The 16749-nt window shown below is 39.3% G+C and overlaps 1 protein-coding gene across 11 annotated transcripts in view; it reads right to left on the bottom strand.

Annotated features, from left to right (window-relative positions):
- Nucleotides 1–16749, bottom strand: part of fsd (transmembrane protein fates-shifted) — a 341565-nt gene that overhangs the window by 225818 nt on the left and 98998 nt on the right. For 9 of the 11 annotated variants that reach the window (XR_011392114.1, XM_070085985.1, XM_070085983.1 and 6 more), the window contains 2 exons: nt 10878–10979; nt 1296–1380 (listed from right to left, as the gene is read on the bottom strand). Coding sequence is in view for 10 of the 11 variants with exons in the window: in XM_070085985.1 (XP_069942086.1) it covers nt 1296–1380; nt 10878–10979 (187 nt within the window). In the remaining variant the exon portion in view is untranslated. The remainder of the gene's footprint in view (nt 1–1295; nt 1381–10877; nt 10980–16749) is intronic. The other 2 variants (XM_070085987.1, XM_070085984.1) reach the window with 1 other exon arrangement.

The raw sequence follows: 16749 nt of genomic DNA, 5'->3' as shown, positions 1-16749 counted from the left end.
GTGCAATAAATGTATGTTCCACCTCTACGACTCAAGTCTGGCTAACCAGTTTCCACTGAATCCCTTCATTAATATTACCTTCCTTACACTCCAACAATACATCAAGTAATAAAAACCACGTGCCTCCACTCACTCCTTTCGAACGTGCTTACATCCTTTTGAATGTTCAAGCCCTTAGCACTCAAAACCTCCTTTACCTCCTCCCTCCAGCTCTTCCTGGGCTGCCCCCTCCCCCTTCCTTCTCCACTTCAGATTTATACAATATGCCCTCTCAGACATCGTGTTTTGTTCCATCCTCTCTAGGTACCCAAACACCTCACAACAACCCCTTCTCAGCCCTCTGAATTATATTCTTCGAAGTCCTACTCCCATTAACTTCTATATTTGGAATTCTCAGCAGAATATTTACACCACACATCTTCGAACATGACATCTCCACCACTTCTTCACTGCAAAGTTTAAAACTTATGCTTTAAACACATATAAGTGTTAGTGTTTATATAGAGTATATAAACCTTGTCACCAGTTTCCTCACATATTAACCCTGATGATAAAGAGGATATGGAAACAATGCATGTGTTGACTGATAGGCATAAAACAGTTAATTTATTCCTATTTGTTAGACCTGTGAGGTCCATGATGATAAACATTTTAAATATAACCATTATCACCAGCTTCCTCAGATATGACAACACTGCATGTACTGAATACTGATGCAGAAAAAATCAGTTTACATCCATGTGTTGAGTCTGAGTATACCAGCAGCTGGTAGCAAGGGTTATGCAAGTTGATTAATACAGTCAGAGTGTACTCCCCCATCTTATGGTCCAGGTCAACTTATGCTAACATGAAATGTTTTTTCTATGTACAATTAATTGTAGTTCACCTTGTTACTAATAGTGTTCAAAATTTAAAAAAAAAAAAAAAAAAACTTTATTGCATCTTCTCTGTTCCTCTATTTTTTTTTGATACATGTAACACTTTTATTTTTTTTTACTCTTACCCACTTCACAAGTTTCTTTGTTACTGTACTTTCAAAATGTGTTTCTTTTTGGTTGTTTTCACTGCCGCAACCTGTCTCTTCCCAGGCACACTCATATCTTCAAAATCAATTATCATTTCACAAAAATCTTAGTAAATTTTCTGCAATTCCATCCACTCTTTTACCAGACCACTTTTATAGATTAGTTTAACCCTCCAATAGGCCTACTGGCACAGCTTTTTATACTGTTTGTAATTTGAAAGTCTAAATAAGAGAGAGATTATGACATAAATTTGGGACATACTTTGCTTACCTTATAATAAACCAGATGTCAAGTGGATAATTTATTCCCTCTCCATCAACTGATGTGCTTTTTCTAGCCTTCCTTCTATTTTTACCTGAAACAATACATTAACCAAAGGTTAAAAACCCTTAATACAGAGACTCCATATAAACACCAACAAGGAGTGTCATTCAAGGACCCAACTGGAAATAAGTCACTTTGACTTTTTTTGGATTATCCTAGGTAATTTACACTATGTATGATAATTGTATTTATGTATGCCTGTACCTAAATAAACTTAGTAACTTCATGACCATGCTACATTTCTGTCCACAAAAGGTGTTGTTGAAGAATAAGTAAGTTTATTCAGGTATACACAAATACAGTTACATAGAATTATCATACATAGCAGCATATGTGTAGAGAACCCAAGATAACCCAAAAAAGTCAGACAAAGTAACTTATTTCCATTGGGGACCTTTTAACCCCGTGACTGTCGCAACCCCCAATCCTCAGGTGTCTCCTGGTGTTGCAAAATTTCAAAAAAAAAAAAATTATTTTTTCTTATGAAATGATAGAGAATCTTTTCCTGATAGTAATGACACCAAAATATCGAAATTTGATGGAAAACTGACGGAATTACGCTCTCGCAAAATAAGCGACCTTGGCAATATTTACAAATCGGCGCTATTGCCCACTTTGAGCCCTATTTTGAGCTAATTCCATTGTTCCAGTCGACCAAACTCATAGCTATTTCTTTAGAACTCCATTTTTCTATCGATTGAGTACAAGAAACTGCCCATTTATCGATTTCAACTACCCAATAACATGGTCAGAAATTTGCAATATGGCCAATTTCACGAAAATTAAAAAATACGACAATTTCAAAATAAGGTCCAGAATGAACAATGCAGACATTCCTGGCTCTAAAATAACATTTTCTTTGTTCATCAGTCACGTCTCCAGGCCCCTCTGATATTACTCTTGCTTTCTACTTTGAATTTTTATTCAAACAAACAATAGAAGATTTACTGTTATGCAGACTACTGCAATATTGTAATAATTGTATAAGTAATGTCAACCCATTCATGATTGTATATTAGAATGGCTATTTGGACATTTATTGGACAATGACATCATTTGTTTACTTTTGAACATAGGCAAAAATCAAACATTTTCCCTACTTTGAGCTCCATTTCCAGGTTCTTTTTATAGTAAAACCAATCAAAATCACCTCTATTTCTACAATATGTTTTCCATTCTATCAAATGAGACCAAGAAAACGAAAATAGAATCTTAAATACTATACAAAAATAGACCACAAAGTCGGCATTTTAATTAAAAAAAATGGTCGGAGTTTTTTTATCATTATGCACTGCGTGCTCCAGGATTTTTTTTATATGGTGCACACTGACCACACAGACCAGCATTTTAATTAAAAAAAACAGTGTGGGCCTACCAGCTTTCTCCTGCTTGATTTGAAGCCGTTAGAATTTATGAGTATATATACGTCAAACACGGTGGCTCGTAAGACGTATATATACTTTTTATTTATTTATTTAGTTATTTATTTATTAATTTGAACATGATACAGTGAAGTACAAAGTTATTACAGTGCAACATGCCAAAGCCCCTTGTATGCAGAGCATTATGAGCAGGCTTAAAATTAACTTAAGATTAATTAAGCAATGATATATTCATTGGTATAAACATTATTGTAAACAGATAACACTTTGGCACAAATGAGTATTACAAAGACAGGTCATATGGTGATTTACTGTGTTGCTGAGCATTCAGTAGAATGGAGTATTCTGTTAGGTAATGTAATTAAAAAATAAAGTTTGATTGGGTCACAGGTTAGACATTTATGAGATACAATAATGAGAAACATATACAAGATACAATTTATGAGATACAGTTATTCAGTATTTCTTTAGCTGTGGGTGAGTAAGTGATTTTTTAGAAGAGACTTGAATTTATAAACAGACAGTATTTCTTTTATATTCACGGGTAATGAATTCCAGATTTTAGGGCCTTTTATGTGCATTGAGTTTTTGCATAGCGTGAGATGGCCTCGAGGAACATCAAAGAGTGATCTGTGTCTTGTGTTATGGTCGTGTGTTCTGTTGAGGTTGGTAAGGAGACGTTTGAGGGGAGGGTTTATATCAGAATTAAGTGTTCTATGAATGTAATAGGTGCAGTAATAAGTATGGATGTTTTGTATGGTGAGTAGGTTTAGAGTTTTGAATATTGGTGGAGTGTGCTGCCTGTAGTGGGAATTTTTTATCATTCTGACTGCAGCCTTTTGTTGGGTAATTAATGGTCTGAGATGGTTTATTGTTGTTGAGCCCCATGCACAAATTCCATAGGTGAGATAGGGGTAAATAAGCGAGTGATATAGGGCCAGGAGGGCTGACTGTGAAACATAGTACTGTATCTTCAATAGTATGCCTATGGTCTTGGAAATTTTTTTGGAAATTTGTTGTATATGTGTTTGAAATTTGAGTCTATTATCAAGGTGGATTCCTAAGAATTTTCCCTCTGTGACTTTTGTGATAGGTAATCCGTTTATCATTATGTTATGAGGGACGTCTGTAGCTCTGTTACCAAACTGAATGAAGTAGGTTTTGTCAATGTTTAGAGTAAGTTTGTTAGTACTCATCCAGGTAGATATTTTCTGTAATTCGGTATTTACAGTATTGGCTAGCGTGACTGAGCTCGGGTGAGAGAAGATGAATGTAGTGTCATCTGCAAATAGTGTGGGTTTGAGTAGTTGTGATGCATTTGGTAGGTCATTTATGTATATGAGAAAGAGAAGAGGGGCTAGGACACTTCCCTGTGGGACACCAACTATAATTGGCTGTGCTGAAGAGTTTGCCCCGTTTGTGTACACATATTGGCTTCTGTTGCTAAGGTAAGGCTTTAGGTAGTTGAGAGAGTGCCCTCTTATACCATAGTGCGACAATTTTATATGGAGCAAGTCATGGTCAACTGTATCAAAAGCTTTACGTAAGTCTATGAAGATCCCCAGTGGGACTTCTTTTTTCTCTATTGCAGTGTATATGTGTTCTAGCCCACCAAATGACTACCTCACTGGCAACTACCCGAACACACTGTTCCTAGCTCCGACTAACCCATACAAAGTCTCCCTTATTATCAACGCACAAAAAAACAAGGCAGGAGATTTAAATACCTTACCACCTTTTATATACAAAAAGGTGTCACAAGTGCTATCACCTATCATTGCAACACTCTTTAACAAATCCACTGAATCCTCCACCTTCCCTACAGTTCTCAAAATAGCAAGGGTCACCCCGATCCATAAAGGTGGAGACCAAACAGAGTTGTATAACTATAGGCCTATATCCAACTTACACCCTCTCTCAAAAATCTTCGAAAAATTAATTCATAAACGAATCTACTCCTACCTCATCTCCCAAAACATACTCAACCCCTGCCAATTTGGATTCAGGCCTAATAAAAATACTAATGATGCTATTATACACATGCTAGAACATATATACACTGCAATAGAGAAAAAAGAAGTCGCACTGGGGATCTTCATTGACTTACGTAAAGCTTTTGATACAGTTGACCATGACTTGCTCCATATAAAATTGTCACACTATGGTATAAGAGGGCACTCCCTCAACTACCTCAAGTCGTACCTCAGCAACAGAAGCCAATATGTGTACGCAAATGGGGCAAACTCTTCCGCACAACCAATTACAGTTGGTGTCCCACAGGGAAGTGTCCTTGGCCCTCTTCTCTTTCTCGTATACATAAATGACCTACCAAATGCTTCGCAATTACTCAAACCCACACTTTTTGCAGATGACACTACATACGTCTTCTCTCACCCAAGCCCAGTCACGCTAGCCAATACTGTAAATACCGAATTACAGAAAATATCTACCTGGATGAGGACTAACAAACTTACACTAAACATTGACAAAACCTACTTCATTCAGTTTGGTAACAGAGCTACAGATGTCCCTCTTAACATAATGATAAATGGATCACCTATCACAAAGCTAACAGAGGGAAAATTCTTAGGAATCCACCTTGATAATAGACTCAAATTTCATACACATATACAACAAATTTCTAAGAAAATTTCCAAGACTGTAGGCATACTATCGAAGATACGGTACTATGCTCCACAGTCAGCCCTCCTGGCCCTATATCACTCTCTTATTTACCCCTATCTCACCTATGGAATTTGTGCATGGGGCTCAACAACAATTAACCATCTCAGATCACTAATTACCCAACAAAAGGCTGCAGTTAGAATGATAACAAATTCTCACTACAGGCAGCACACTCCACCAATATTCAAAACACTCAACCTACTCACCATACAAAACATCCATACTTATTATTGCACCTATTACATACATAGAACACTTAACTCTGATATTAACCCTCCCCTCAAACATCTCCTTGCCAACTTAAGCAGGAGAATAACGACACAATACACCAATGCTTCACACGGGATGGGAAAATTCTTGTTAGGAAAAAAATGTAGGTCAACTGTACACAATCACGAACGAGAATGATCTATCACGATTTCTCAGGGATACTAATCTTACAGAGAATAACTAAACAATGTCCAACTTAAAAGCCTACGTAGTGTAGTGTATGTTTTGCTCCATTATTGTTCAAATTTCCTTGTACAATCTCTTAGTAATTAAATAATCAACTACCTCATTTTGTGATTTTACTAGTAAGCATAGGTCACCTTATGTAATTTTCTTATTTACTATTGCTTGCTTAAACATTAGCTGAATTGATACTTTCTCTGTCCATATTACTACCTCATATTTTTTTAAATGCTATCAATTGATATTACTTACTAAAATTAATAATTATCATTTTTACTATAATTTCAATTTACTCTTAACATTTTTGACATTTAATAACCATTACTTGTCTAATTACCTTCACCTGTTTTAATACCACATTTATTATCTTAGAGTACTCTTAATTACCTTGTACTGCCATATAACCTCTAGTATAACTACCAGTGCAATATTGAATGAAATAAACATTACTTTTTCACTTTTTTGTAATCATTATTACTTACTAAAATTTTATTAAACACCATATTTACTACCAGTCAATTTTATTTTTATACATTAAACATTATTTTATACTTCCCATAACATTTTGTTGCCAAATTTTCAAGTTTGTATATTCAACTCCAACCTTTATATTATCCTTTGTACCTGTGTACCTGTGTACCTGTGTACCTGTGTATCTGTGTACCTGTGTACCTGTCTACCCTCTTACTATCATATTATAACCAAGACATTACCATTGTTATTTTTTACTATTATTCTTTTGGTACTTTAATTGTGAATTTTATTTTGTCAATTTAAATCTAGTTATACTCTTGATCTTGTCAACAACCTATACCAGACTCTAGTGCAATTGCAAGTACCATTTCAATTTGTATTTTTATATTATAAGTTTATATTATAATTCCTACTCTAAGATTGTTTTCATATCTTAGTGACTATATTGTGGGTGCAATTAGTGTATATTTCAATTATATTATTGTTCAAGGCCCTTAACTATCTTTTGCTAACTAGTACCAACTACCTCATATATCTTTTTTTTTTTCTACTTTTTTTATTCTTTTGCTACATTAACTTGTATATTTTATCTTGTCAATTTAAATCTAGTTATACTCTAATTCTTGTAAACAACTTATATAACACCTTAGTGCAATTACAATTGAGAGTCTTGTGCCTTTTTTATATTATTAGATTAAACTCAGTTGTACTATAGTCAATACCAAATTCATTATATTAGACCATAGTGCAATTACTAGTGAGAGACCGGTGCTATTTTTAATTTGTATTTTTATATTAATAGATTAAATCTAGTTGTACTATAGCTCATTCTAGCTCAAAACATAGACTCCATAAAAGTCATTATATAAGACCTTAGTGCAATTACAAGTGAGAGTCTTGTTCTATTTTAAATTTGTATTTTTATATTACTAGTTTATACCTAGTTGTACTCTAGTTCATTCCAGCACAACACATAGACAACATCAACTACATTATGTGTAGTAGTGACTATACTCTATACGACCAAAATACTCTAGCTATATACTTATCCAAGCTTCCCACCACTACAGATATCAGTACTAGAACTCAACACATAACTCAGGATATAAATAACCATAATTTAAACCTAGAAGATGATTGATCATGTTGACCCTGATCTAAACCTACATAATCTGACACCCAATCAAAACCTATTGGAAAGTAACTGCCTTTATTACACAGCATCACAAGCCAGCACTATCCTAAACAATGCTAAAAGCCTATCAATACTTAACTACAACATCAGGTCCTTAAGCAAACACTATGATGACCTCCTGGCACTCCTTGAATCACTAAAGACACCCTTCTCCTGCATTATTCTTACTGAGACCTGGCTTAAGCAGGACACAATAGATATCTACCCTCTACCAGGATACACAGCAATTCACAACTGCAGACCAAACCAAGTTGGGGGTGGTATTGCAATCTATTACTCTAACCAATTATCTTGTATTAGCACCACTTGCTTTAATGATGAATATGGGGAATACATTTTTGCTAATTTTACTGTAAAAAACTTTAAGACACCTATAACAATCGGTGCCATTTACCAGATACCTCACACAAACATCCCAAATTTCAGTGAGAAATTAAAGTCACTAATAACAAACAGACAAATGAATAAGCACCACCTTCTCTTAGCTGGAGACTTCAACATCAACCTTGGCTTACTAGATGATCAGCCTGTAACTGATTTCATCAACAATATGAACAACACACTTCTCATACCAACAATAACTAAACCAACCAGGCATGGTTGGTTTAGTTATTGTTGGTATGTAGGAGGATGTAGACAAACGCAGTTCCTGGTCCGAAAAGTGGCAGATGCAGTTCAATGTAGATAAATGCAAAGTTCTGAAGCTTGGGAATGTTCATAACCCTAGCACTTATAAGCTAAATATTGTAGACCCTAGCCATACAGACTGCGAAAAGGATTTGGGGGTTATGGTAATGAGCACCCTCAAACCAAGACAGCAATGCCTAAGCATACATAATAAGGCAAACAGATTACTGGGATTTATATTAAGTGTAACCAACAGAAGTTCAGCAGTTATATTACAGCTTTATACATCATTAGTAAGGCCTCACCTAGATTAAGGAGCTCAGTTCTGGTCTCCATATTACAGAATGGACATAAATTCATTCAGCAAAGAATGACAAAATAAATACATATCATTAGAAATCTTCCGTATGAAGAAAGATTGAAGTCCCTTAACCCTTTGACTGTTTCAGGCCCCTCTCTGAAACTGTCATTCTATGTCGCCAAATATTCAAAAAAAAAAAAAAATTATTTTTTCTTATGAAAATGTTAAGATTATTTTTCTGAGTGTTTTAGTCCAAAAAAAAATTTTTGCCATCGGTACTTACTGAGATATAGAGCCGTGAAGTTTGCAGAAAATGAGCCGCGTATGGCAACAGCGGCGACTGCCGCTCACCCAGTAAACTTTAGTTTACTTGTATTTGAAGGTTTTTTGTTTTTTTCACTATTTTATTTTTTCACATAACTTATGTGGCCTATGAGACCAAAGTAAGGTGCAATGTACATATATACACTCGTTGTATACAACACAATAAGCACACAAACATAATTATCAATATATTGTTTACAAAAACAAACAAACAATCATCCTCCTCCTCCTCCTCCTTCTCCTTCTCCTCCTCCTCCTCCTTCTCCTCCTCCTCCTTCTCCTCCTCCTCCTCCTTCTCCTTCTCCTTCTCCTCCTCCTCCTCCTTCTCCTCCTCCTCCTTCTCCTCCTTCTCCTCCTCCTTCTCCTCCTCCTTCTCCTCCTCCTTCTTCTCCTCCTCCTTCTCCTCCTCCTTCTCCTTCTCCTTCTCCTCCTCCTTCTCCTCCTCCTCCTTCTCCTCCTCCTTGTCTTGTGTGCGAGTGTGTGGCTTATAATTGTTTTGAGTCAGAAGTCGGCAGCTGTCAAAGTGACATATTGTCTCATTACTCACTCCCCCTCCCACCTGTCAAAACAATGGGGTCGGATGCTGCTTCCCCTCCTCCATTCTATCTAATTATCTTTCTCCCTCATTCTATATCTTTCAATCTGTCTCTCTTTCTATCTGTCTGCCTATCTCTGTCTCACAGGTACACATAAATACAAGTATACATAGTGTAAATTACCTAGGATAACCCAAGAAATCCAGACAAAGTGCTATACTCTGCTTGAAGATGTGAGTAAACGTGATGACACAGTCTTGTGGCTCTCTCTGAGACAGAGAGCTAGATGGACAGACAGGGAGCTTGACAGACAGACAAATAGACAGACAGAAATGTTTGTGTACCAGCAAAAACAAAGGGAGGGCGATGGTCATGTAATATTACCCTCGTTTACGCTCATCAAAGTCAGCTCTTATCAGATGTTATCTCCCCTTATCTTGTCACTGTCATGGGGTGGACTTTTTTTTTTCTTGCTTCAAGGGAACAATATTATTACATCTTCTTCTTCCTCCTCCTCCTCCTCTTCTCCTCCTCCTCCTCCTCCTCCTCCTCCTCCTCCTCCTCTTCCTTCCCTCCTCTTCCTCCTCCTCTTCCTCCCCTCCTCCTCCTCCATTGCTTTTGGTCTCAAACTCCTCCAAATCATGAAATTGATCTTCACTGACACTTCCATCTGTGTTAGAGCATCACTTGGGAAGAGAAGAGTCCCAGATTTGCTGGGGAATCACATATTTCTTACCGCTAGACATGCTGAAAAAGGACAACTGAAATGGCATTCCCACAATGCACCACTGGCTCCCCGATTTTTTTTATATGGTGCACACTGACCATGGAGACCCATTCTCTCACATGTGGGCCTACCAGCTTTCTCCTGCTTGATTTGAAGCTGCTAGAATTTATGCGTATAAATACGTCAGAAACATTGGCTCGTAAGACGTATTTATACGTCGGAAACAGTCAAAGGGTTAAATTACATTCACTTGTAAGATGAAGAATGAGGGGAGACATGATCGAAGCGTATAAGTGGAAGATGGGCATTAACAAAGGGCATATAAACAATGTCTTTAGGGCATCTCTCCAAGAGAGAACCTGCAATAATGGATTCAGATTAGACGAGTTTAGATTTAGAAAGGATATAAGAAAGTACGTACTGGTTTGGAAATAGGGTAGTTGATGACTGGAACAGTCTGCCTAGTAGGGTTACTCAAGCTAAAACCTTCGGTAGTTTCATATTTAAGTTGGATAAATACATGAGTGAAAGGGGTTGGATTTGAGTGGGACTTGCACATGAGTAAATAGAATTATCAAGGCTTATTGCTTGGGAAGCGTTGAAAATGGGTTGGGCAAATATTCTGTTAGTGGGATATATTTAAAAAGGACCTGCCTAGTATGGGCCAACAGGCCTGCTGCACTGTTCCTCCTTTCTTATGTTCTTATGTCTGTTGTAGTACCACACTTACACACTGAACATATAACAACCTTCCCTTTGTGCTTGTTGCAGTACCACACTCACACAGTAAGCATACATTACATAACAGCTAACAAATACTCTACCTGTTATCTGCTCTGGAATAGTTTCTTCATTCTGACCACACTTGTCATCATCAGATTTTTCATCCCATGCTTTGTCTTCTTCCTTCACTTGCAGCATTTTCACTGTGATAACAAAACACAACTCATTAATGTCATCCTCATAATGCAGAAATCTGACAGAGCTTAAACCCTTACTTGCTGCAGTATGTCAGCAGTATGTCAGCAGTACATGAATGTCTACCTGCTGCAGTATGTCAGCAGTATGTCAGCAGTACATGAATGTCTACCTGCTGCAGTATGTCAGCAGTACATGAATATCTACCTGCTGCAGTATGTCAGCAGTACATGAATGTCTACCTGCTGCAGTATGTCAGCAGTACATGAATGTCTACCTGCTGCAGTATGTCAGCAGTGCATGAATATCTACCTGCTGCAGTATGTCAGCAGTACATGAATATCTACCTGCTGCAGTATGTCAGCAGTACATGAATATCTACCTGCTGCAGTATGTCAGCAGTACATGAATATCTACCTGCTGCAGTATGTCAGCAGTGCATGAATATCTACCTGCTGCAGTATGTCAGCAGTACATGAATATCTACCTGCTGCAGTATGTCAGCAGTACATGAATATCTACCTGCTGCAGTATGTCAGCAGTGCATGAATATCTACCTGCTGCAGTATGTCAGCAGTGCATGAATATCTACCTGCTGCAGTATGTCAGCAGTACATGAATGTCTACCTGCTGCAGTATGTCAGCAGTACATGAATATCTACCTGCTGCAGTATGTCAGCAGTGCATGAATATCTACCTGCTGCAGTATGTCAGCAGTGCATGAATATCTACCTGCTGCAGTATGTCAGCAGTGGATGAATATCTACCTGCTGCAGTATGTCAGCAGTGCATGAATATCTACCTGCTGCAGTATGTCAGCAGTATGTCAGCAGTACATGAATGTCTACCTGCTGCAGTATGTCAGCAGTGGATGAATATCTACCTGCTGCAGTATGTCAGCAGTACATGAATATCTACCTGCTGCAGTATGTCAGCAGTATGTCAGCAGTACATGAATGTCTACCTGCTGCAGTATGTCAGCAGTGCATGAATATCTACCTGCTGCAGTATGTCAGCAGTGCATGAATATCTACCTGCTGCAGTATGTCAGCAGTGCATGAATATCTACCTGCTGCAGTATGTCAGCAGTACATGAATGTCTACCTGCTGCCGTATGTCAGCAGTACATGAATGTCTACCTGCTGCAGTATGTCAGCAGTACATGAATATCTACCTGCTGCAGTATGTCAGCAGTGCATGAATATCTACCTGCTGCAGTATGTCAGCAGTGCATGAATATCTACCTGCTGCAGTATGTCAGCAGTGCATGAATATCTACCTGCTGCAGTATGTCAGCAGTGCATGAATGTCTACCTGCTGCAGTATGTCAGCAGTACATGAATGTCTACCTGCTGCAGTATGTCAGCAGTGCATGAATATCTACCTGCTGCAGTATGTCAGCAGTACATGAATATCTACCTGCTGCAGTATGTCAGCAGTACATGAATGTCTACCTGCTGCAGTATGTCAGCAGTGCATGAATATCTACCTGCTGCAGTATGTCAGCAGTACATGAATATCTACCTGCTGCAGTATGTCAGCAGTACATGAATATCTACCTGCTGCAGTATGTCAGCAGTACATGAATGTCTACCTGCTGCAGTATGTCAGCAGTGCATGAATATCTACCTACTGCAGTATGTCAGCAGTGCATGAATATCTACCTGCTGCAGTATGTCAGCAGTACATGAATATCTACCTGCTGCAGTATGTCAGCAGTACATGAATGTCTACCTGCTGCAGTATGTCAGCAGTGCATGAATATCTACCTGCTGCAGTATGTCAGCAGTACATGAATGTCTACCTGCTGCAGTATGTCAACAGTACATGAATATCTACCTGCTGCAGTATGTCAGCAGTACATGAATATCTACCTGCTGCAGTATGTCAGCAGTATGTCAGCAGTACATGAATGTCTACCTGCTGCAGTATGTCAGCAGTACATGAATATCTACCTGCTGCAGTATGTCAGCAGTACATGAATATCTACCTGCTGCAGTATGTCAGCAGTATGTCAGCAGTACATGAATGTCTACCTGCTGCAGTATGTCAGCAGTACATGAATATCTACCTGCTGCAGTATGTCAGCAGTATGTCAGCAGTACATGAATGTCTACCTGCTGCAGTATGTCAGCAGTACATGAATATCTACCTGCTGCAGTATGTCAGCAGTACATGAATATCTACCTGCTGCAGTATGTCAGCAGTGCATGAATATCTACCTGCTGCAGTATGTCAGCAGTACATGAATGTCTACCTGCTGCAGTATGTCAGCAGTATGTCAGCAGTACATGAATGTCTACCTGCTGCAGTATATCAGCAGTGCATGAATATCTACCTGCTGCAGTATGTCAGCAGTGCATGAATATCTACCTGCTGCAGTATGTCAGCAGTATGTCAGCAGTACATGAATGTCTACCTGCTGCAGTATGTCAGCAGTACATGAATATCTACCTGCTGCAGTATGTCAGCAGTACATGAATATCTACCTGCTGCAGTATGTCAGCAGTACATGAATGTCTACCTGCTGCAGTATGTCAGCAGTACATGAATATCTACCTGCTGCAGTATGTCAGCAGTATGTCAGCAGTACATGAATGTCTACCTGCTGCAGTATGTCAGCAGTACATGAATATCTACCTGCTGCAGTATGTCAGCAGTACATGAATGTCTACCTGCTGCAGTATGTCAGCAGTACATGAATGTCTACCTGCTGCAGTATGTCAGCAGTGCATGAATATCTACCTGCTGCAGTATGTCAGCAGTACATGAATATCTACCTGCTGCAGTATGTCAGCAGTACATGAATATCTACCTGCTGCAGTATGTCAGCAGTACATGAATATCTACCTGCTGCAGTATGTCAGCAGTGCATGAATATCTACCTGCTGCAGTATGTCAGCAGTGCATGAATATCTACCTGCTGCAGTATGTCAGCAGTACATGAATATCTACCTGCTGCAGTATGTCAGCAGTGCATGAATATCTACCTGCTGCAGTATGTCAGCAGTACATGAATGTCTACCTGCTGCAGTATGTCAGCAGTACATGAATATCTACCTGCTGCAGTATGTCAGCAGTGCATGAATATCTACCTGCTGCAGTATGTCAGCAGTGCATGAATATCTACCTGCTGCAGTATGTCAGCAGTGGATGAATATCTACCTGCTGCAGTATGTCAGCAGTGCATGAATATCTACCTGCTGCAGTATGTCAGCAGTACATGAATGTCTACCTGCTGCAGTATGTCAGCAGTGGATGAATATCTACCTGCTGCAGTGTGTCAGCAGTACATGAATATCTACCTGCTGCAGTATGTCAGCAGTATGTCAGCAGTACATGAATGTCTACCTGCTGCAGTATGTCAGCAGTGCATGAATATCTACCTGCTGCAGTATGTCAGCAGTGCATGAATATCTACCTGCTGCAGTATGTCAGCAGTGCATGAATATCTACCTGCTGCAGTATGTCAGCAGTACATGAATGTCTACCTGCTGCAGTATGTCAGCAGTACATGAATGTCTACCTGCTTCAGTATGTCAGCAGTATGTCAGCAGTACATGAATATCTACCTGCTGCAGTATGTCAGCAGTGCATGAATATCTACCTGCTGCAGTATGTCAGCAGTGCATGAATATCTACCTGCTGCAGTATGTCAGCAGTATGTCAGCAGTACATGAATGTCTACCTGCTGCAGTATGTCAGCAGTGCATGAATATCTACCTACTGCAGTATGTCAGCAGTGCATGAATATCTACCTGCTGCAGTATGTCAGCAGTATGTCAGCAGTACATGAATGTCTACCTGCTGCAGTATGTCAGCAGTGCATGAATATCTACCTGCTGCAGTATGTCAGCAGTACATGAATATCTACCTGCTGCAGTATGTCAGCAGTACATGAATGTCTACCTGCTGCAGTATGTCAGCAGTACATGAATATCTACCTGCTGCAGTATGTCAGCAGTATGTCAGCAGTACATGAATGTCTACCTGCTGCAGTATGTCAGCAGTACATGAATATCTACCTGCTGCAGTATGTCAGCAGTACATGAATGTCTACCTGCTGCAGTATGTCAGCAGTACATGAATATCTACCTGCTGCAGTATGTCAGCAGTACATGAATATCTACCTGCTGCAGTATGTCAGCAGTGCATGAATATCTACCTGCTGCAGTATGTCAGCAGTACATGAATGTCTACCTGCTGCAGTATGTCAGCAGTGCATGAATATCTACCTGCTGCAGTATGTCAGCAGTGCATGAATATCTACCTGCTGCAGTATGTCAGCAGTGCATGAATATCTACCTGCTGCAGTATGTCAGCAGTACATGAATGTCTACCTGCTGCAGTATGTCAGCAGTACATGAATGTCTACCTGCTGCAGTATGTCAGCAGTGCATATCTACCTGCTGCAGTATGTCAGCAGTGCATGAATATCTACCTGCTGCAGTATGTCAGCAGTGCATGAATATCTACCTGCTGCAGTATGTCAGCAGTACATGAATATCTACCTGCTGCAGTATGTCAGCAGTACATGAATATCTACCTGCTGCAGTATGTCAGCAGTACATGAATGTCTACCTACTGCAGTATGTCAGCAGTGCATGAATGTCTACCTGCTGCAGTATGTCAGCAGTACATGAATGTCTACCTGCTGCAGTATGTCAGCAGTACATGAATGTCTACCTGCTGCAGTATGTCAGCAGTGCATGAATATCTACCTGCTGCAGTATGTCAGCAGTACATGAATATCTACCTGCTGCAGTATGTCAGCAGTGCATGAATATCTACCTGCTGCAGTATGTCAGCAGTGCATGAATATCTACCTGCTGCAGTATGTCAGCAGTGCATGAATGTCTACCTGCTGCAGTATGTCAGCAGTACATGAATGTCTACCTGCTGCAGTATGTCAGCAGTACATGAATGTCTACCTGCTGCAGTATGTCAGCAGTACATGAATATCTACCTGCTGCAGTATGTCAGCAGTGCATGAATATCTACCTGCTGCAGTATGTCAGCAGTGCATGAATATCTACCTGCTGCAGTATGTCAGCAGTGCATGAATATCTACCTGCTGCAGTATGTCAGCAGTGCATGAATATCTACCTGCTGCAGTATGTCAGCAGTGCATGAATATCTACCTGCTGCAGTATGTCAGCAGTGCATGAATATCTACCTGCTGCAGTATGTCAGCAGTACATGAATGTCTACCTGCTGCAGTATGTCAGCAGTACATGAATATCTACCTGCTGCAGTATGTCAGCAGTGCATGAATATCTACCTGCTGCAGTATGTCAGCAGTGCATGAATATCTACCTGCTGCAGTATGTCAGCAGTACATGAATATCTACCTGCTGCAGTATGTCAGCAGTACATGAATATCTACCTGCTGCAGTATGTCAGCAGTGCATGAATATCTACCTGCTGCAGTATGTCAGCAGCCTTCTCCTCACTGCAACATTCATCACCCATGCTTCACACCCATATAAGAGCGTTGGTAAAATTATACTCTCATACATTCCCCTCTTTGCCTCCAAGGACAAAGTTCTTTGTCTCCACAGATTCCTAAGTATTTATTTAGTTGTGAGTGAGTAAGTGGTTTTTAAGAAGAGTCTTGAATTTATAAACAGTCTTTCTTTTGTAGTCACAGATAATGAAATCCAGATTTTTGGGCCTTTTATGTGCATTGCATTTTTACATAGTGTGTTATGGTCATGTGTTCTGTTGAGGTTGGTAAGGAGAAGTTTGAGGGGAGGGTTTATATCTGAGTTAAGTGTT

The sequence above is a fragment of the Cherax quadricarinatus genome, chromosome 17 (genome assembly GCF_038502225.1).
Source record: "Cherax quadricarinatus isolate ZL_2023a chromosome 17, ASM3850222v1, whole genome shotgun sequence".
NCBI lineage: Eukaryota > Metazoa > Arthropoda > Malacostraca > Decapoda > Parastacidae > Cherax > Cherax quadricarinatus.
This window is presented reverse-complemented; position numbering and strand designations above follow the sequence as displayed.